At 41.4% G+C, this 5,436-nt stretch overlaps 1 protein-coding gene across 1 annotated transcript; it reads left to right on the forward strand.

Moving 5' to 3' along the window:
* The first annotated feature begins 416 nt into the window (after positions 1–416).
* Positions 417–5,141, forward strand: irx1a (iroquois homeobox 1a). Its single transcript, XM_005450550.4, has 4 exons — positions 417–1,015; positions 2,299–3,391; positions 3,664–3,739; positions 4,618–5,141. The coding sequence occupies exons 1-4, from the start codon at positions 773–775 to the stop codon at positions 4,691–4,693; spliced, it is 1,488 nt and encodes a 495-aa protein (XP_005450607.1). The 5' UTR covers positions 417–772; the 3' UTR covers positions 4,694–5,141.
* The last annotated feature ends 295 nt before the right edge of the window (positions 5,142–5,436 follow it).

Genomic DNA, 5,436 nt, shown 5'->3' on the forward strand with positions numbered 1-5,436 from the left:
CCATAAATTACAGAAATTAAATTTAATGTTAAAACTTTTAGAGAAACAAATGCCACTGAATTAAATAAAGGCACCAGCAGTCCGTGTTACCAAATACTAATTCCTCGGCGGACAGGCTTTTCCCCCTTTAATTACAATTTAAATCTATTCAAAGTAAGTTCCTTCTTGACGGGTTTACTTCCCCTTGTGTCGGACAGCTGTAAAATCGTGTAGACAGGTTGTCATACAACAATCAAAGCCTTCGGTGAATGGACTCTAATGCTTGAACATTTAACATACAATAACTCCAAACACGGACGGAGAGAGAGAGCGAGAGAGGGGGAGAGAGAGAGATCGCGAGAGAGAGAGAGAGAGAAGGGGGGCCCCAGCCAATGTGCTCACTCTATATTCACATTATCCACATTGCTCCAAACGAGGAGGAGCTTGCAGGCTCAAGTAGAGGACGCCAATCAAAGCATCAACTTCAAATTGTATCTGAGAGATCAGCCTGGAGACCTCAGGGCCAGGCGCGTCAGTCGGAGCGCAATTGTTGATCAGATCACATCCAGCGGACTTTGCGCGAGAAAAGAGAGGAAGCAGAGATTTAAGAGCGGTTTGTTTTGACTGCATACCGTTGTATGTCGGTAGTAGCTGCGACTTTGGCTTAAACACTTTCTCTTTACTCATCCGGGTTTTTTCTTTTTTTTTCTTTTTTCTTTTTCTTTTTTCTTTTTTGTGCCTCGCATACTTTTTTTACGCACAGTTTATCGGACAAAAGAACTGTGCGGTGGAGATGTCTTTCCCCCAGCTAGGGTACCCGCAGTACTTAAGTGCCTCCCAAGCGGTTTACGGGAGCGAAAGACCGGGAGTGCTTACGCCTTCGTCCCGGGGAGGGAGCACCGAAATCGGGGGAAGTCCGTCAGCCACTGCAGCGGCTGTCACGTCAGTCTTGGGCATGTACGCCAACCCGTACGCACACAACTACAGCGCTTTCTTACCGTACACCAGCGCGGACTTGGCTCTTTTCTCACAAATGGTAAGAACACGTTCATATACTTCTGTCGAAAGATTGGTGTTGCGTAGATGTTTGTAAATCCTTCCGTCCCAACCATCAATGTATGATCATAAAAAAAAATCTAAAGGCCACTTCAACCAAAAGAATTAATACTCTTGGTTTCCGATTTGTTTATTGCGCATTTTCTGGTTTAAGTCCATACTTGATTGATTTAACAGCCCGCTGGTGTGTTTTAGCTGCAAGGTGAAAAGTTTGACGAAATGCAAACGAAAAAAAAACATTGAAAATGCGGCTTAAAATGTGTTTTGTTGTTATGCATAAAGCAAAAGAACAAGAGAAATTATAATTAGGCAGTTATTAGTCTCACACTGTGAAAAAAATAATCCTGCAGAGCTGTGTTCTACCGTGCAACATGAAAAAAAATGCCTCTTTGACGATTTTTTTTAAATCAGGCTGATAAAAATATTCACCAGCCTGATACAATATCTTAAACTATAAATATGGAATTACTTTTTTTTAGTTTGTGTTTTGTAAATCTTTCTGACCTAGTTAAATGCCCTTCTAACTTTGTCTACCTGACGGATTGCAAGACAGTTATTGGGTCAGCACATCTTGTGATAATAATTAACTTGGAGTGTGTTAATGTATTGACTAAGGTATGTATTAGGCTCTAACACAGTGTAAAACTGAGGGGGGAAAGGGGTTTTATCGAAAATACTAAGTTGAGCGACTTGCGTGTGGATTCAGCAAAACCAAGTCAAAGACTTAAAGTACAAAATTCGTCACGCGAGTGTATATTTCACAGAGTGAGAAGAGGGAGAAAAAAAGGGAAAAACTTTGCTTGGGCCTTCATACTGCTTTGTCATATTGTGCATAGAGGGGAGTTTAACAGGCAGGCCTACTATATGTTTAAGCTGTCAGTTTGCGTGCACATGCAGTGTGCGTGATCACAAACTTTCACTGGTCCTGCTCACTTTGTTACTTTTTGCTGACAATTTACGGACAATAATTGCTAATAAATGGTCTCTCAGAGAGCTGTGCAGTTGCAGGTGCCATAGGCCTAGCATGTGACATGTTGCAAGCTGAGAAGCTTATTTGTGGGCAGAGCTAAGTCAGGTGCAACTGTAACTCAATGATTTTTTTAAAGCCAGTTGTTTGAATCATATATATATATATATATATATATATATATATATATATATATATATATATATATGAAGCATGTATTTAACAGTTCATGAAATTAAATTGCGCATGAAACTCAATGGGGACACTTTAATAACACACAATCTTTGATTTCTAAGGGATCCCAGTACGAACTGAAGGACAGTCCTGGCGTCCACCCTGCCAGCTTTGCAGCCCACACATCTCCTGCCTTCTATCCATACGGCCAGTTTCAGTACGGAGACCCTGCTAGGCCTAAAAATGCCACCCGGGAGAGCACCAGCACATTGAAAGCGTGGCTCAATGAGCACAGGAAGAATCCGTACCCGACCAAAGGGGAGAAGATCATGCTGGCTATCATTACCAAAATGACGCTGACGCAAGTTTCCACCTGGTTCGCCAACGCCAGGAGGAGGCTCAAGAAGGAGAACAAGGTGACCTGGGGAAGCAGGAGCAAAGAGGACGAGGACGGTAACTTGTTGGGCAGTGGAGACGAAGCAGAAAAAAACGAAGACGAGGAAGAGATCGACCTGGAGAGCATAGATATAGACAAAATCGACGACAACGACGGGGATCAAAGCAACGAGGATGATGACGATAAGTCAACGGAGGGCAGCAGGGACCGTAGGGGCGGCCTCAGTGCAACGGGAGAGTTGGACAACTTAGAGAAAAGACGGGCCTTCGCCCTACAGGCCCACGAGGCCTTTGAAAAATCTAAGAACGCTATTTCAATTCACCCAGGGAGTAAGGAGAACTCTGATAGCAGCAACAACAACACCACAAGAGTTTTGTCTCCGGACAGACCTGGGAGCTTTCCTCTCCCATCCAACAATAAGCCCAAAATATGGTCTTTAGCAGAGACCGCTACTAGTCCCGACAGCTCGTCACAGAAACCCACGTCCCCTTGCGGCACTGGGGCCACCACTCACCCCTCAGCGCCCCACCACCAGATTCAGACCCACCCCGCCTTCCTCCCCAGTCACGGACTGTACACTTGCCAGATTGGAAAGTTCCACAATTGGACAAATGGGGCTTTCTTGGGCCAGAATTCCCTGCTGAATGTTAGATCGTTTCTGGGAGTAAACCAGCACCACCACCACCAGCACAACCATCACTTGCCGGCCCAGCAGCAGCAGCAGCCGACATCAGTGGTGGTGTCGCCGGTAGCAGCTTCAGCAGCGCTCACCAATGACAGCAAAGCCCAACCAGAGAGCCACAGTCCGAAACACATAGGTACGATGACAGTCTGTGTTTGCACATATGAGGAGACATGCAAAATGCTCTGTTGAAAAAAAGCGACTTCGGATTATTATTTTTTTCGATTTCAAATACAATTAATTTAGCCTATAAAAGATTCTGCACACGCATCCACACACAAGTAAAGTACATTTACACACATTTTCACATAATCGACTACACACACGCACACACACACAATAATGTTTAAAAATTCTCGTCTCACTATTTTATCTACCAGACAAGTACTAATACTGTTTCCCCATCAGATCACGAAAACGGTGTAAGGTCGGATTCACCTCCAACACAGACCCTGAAGTCTTCTTTTCGACCCATCCATGACAGGTGAGACCAGTTTTTACTTTATTGCTTTTGCTGAATTTCAACACGTTGCCATAAGCAGATGAAAGCAGCCACAGCCGGAAATAAAATGAAGGAGATCTGATTATTGGATTATCAAAATAGAAACATACTTAGAGCTCTTTTAAAAAATATATAGCTATAACATTACTGATAAGAGAAGTATTAGAAACAATATTTTTTTTAAAAAGTAAACTGCTTAACGAATTTTGGCATATATGCTCAAGGTTTATTTCTATTTTTTTTTTCATCTTTTATTTATATATTTTCTAACATAAAACAATATAACAGCACTACAAAATAAAACAAACAATTTTTTTTTCAACGATACCCAGTTTACTTTGGGGGTGACAGGGGTCTTGACTCCCATCCCACAACCCTTTTAATTCCTTCCCTCTGGGGAGAGTGTGGCTACTTATCAAGTCACCGAGTAAAACGGGCTCTGTCTGGGTTGTGTGCTTTCCCTAAAGACCCATGGGAGACCCAGAGCCCAGGGGAGCGCTCTTACCCAAAGAAAAAAAAAAAGTTCTACCTCAGGTTTTCCTCTTGTGCGTAACGTTCTTAGAGAATTAACAATGAGATAACGAATTACAACTGTTGACAATGGATAAACAGTGAGGGTTTTTTTTTCATGCCGTAAAAAAATCGGATCTGTAAAATTGATAACACTATTATTGTTGATGTTGTTTTAATTGTTAGTGTTTAAAAAAAAAGAAAAAAAAAAAAGCGAGGGCTTGAAAAGGAGGGCTTCAGTCTGTTTCTAATCAAAACTGCTCAGCCAGACACTTGAGATGCATATTGAAACCCGCTGTCCAAACACGGCGGGGGTATTTATCTACCTTTCTGTATTATTCTTTATCCAGATCCTCTCTGCCTTCCAGCGCCAGGAGTCCACAAGACGCCACGCAACGGGTCCTCACTGCACTCTCCTCGGCTTGATCAAGACATTTTTTTTTTTTGCTTGAAAAAAAAATCAAATAGAAAAAAAAAAACAAAGACTTTACGCTCTCTAAAAAGGACAATGAGAAATAATAATGCAGCATAGCATTCAGACGGTACAGAACAAATGGCGTAATTTGGTAATATCCTGTGGATGGATGGATTACTTCCTCTATTGTTGTGTAGCTTATAATCGCGCCTATAATGTTACTCTCTCTCTCTCCACTTTGCCCAGGCAGGCTGGGACATTTTGGTAGGCTGTTTACTTTATTATTATTATAATTATTGTTATTATAATTATTATTTGTCACTATCTTGTGTTTTTTGGTGTCCTTTCTTTAATGTAAATACAAGTGATTTAAATTTGTAAATAGGAAATGTTGAAGGAATTTGTCCAGATCGTATATTTTGCCTAAATAAACTAAATGAAATTATAGAGAAAACCCAACATCCTCAGCCTACATTTCTTTTCTGTGATTATTATTATTATTATTATTATTATTATTATTATTATTATGCAAACGAAATTGATAAATTATGTAGAAAGCTTAGGCCTGCAACAAAAAGGGTGGGAATTCTACAGAGAGAAAAAAAAAATATTGGCAGTCTGCATGCAACCAGGCTTAATTTTATTCAAGTTTGGGAGGAAAGCAGCGTGGATGCATTGAGGTGCTAATAAGTGTCCAGATGGTTGCTGGTGACAGAAAATGGACAGGAGCAGCTGGGAAGGTCATTAAGTAATA

The sequence above is a fragment of the Oreochromis niloticus genome, linkage group LG11, assembly GCF_001858045.2.
Source record: "Oreochromis niloticus isolate F11D_XX linkage group LG11, O_niloticus_UMD_NMBU, whole genome shotgun sequence".
NCBI lineage: Eukaryota > Metazoa > Chordata > Actinopteri > Cichliformes > Cichlidae > Oreochromis > Oreochromis niloticus.

Excerpts from the sequence above, each read along its gene's own strand:
- irx1a (XM_005450550.4), top strand. The coding sequence starts at position 773 with ATGTCTTTCCCCCAGCTAGGGTACCCGCAGTACTTAAGTGCCTCCCAA. Across the intron at positions 1,016-2,298 it reads TGGCTCTTTTCTCACAAATG|GGATCCCAGTACGAACTGAA; the intron begins GTAAGAACACGT and ends TTGATTTCTAAG. Across the intron at positions 3,392-3,663 it reads CCACAGTCCGAAACACATAG|ATCACGAAAACGGTGTAAGG; the intron begins GTACGATGACAG and ends TTTCCCCATCAG.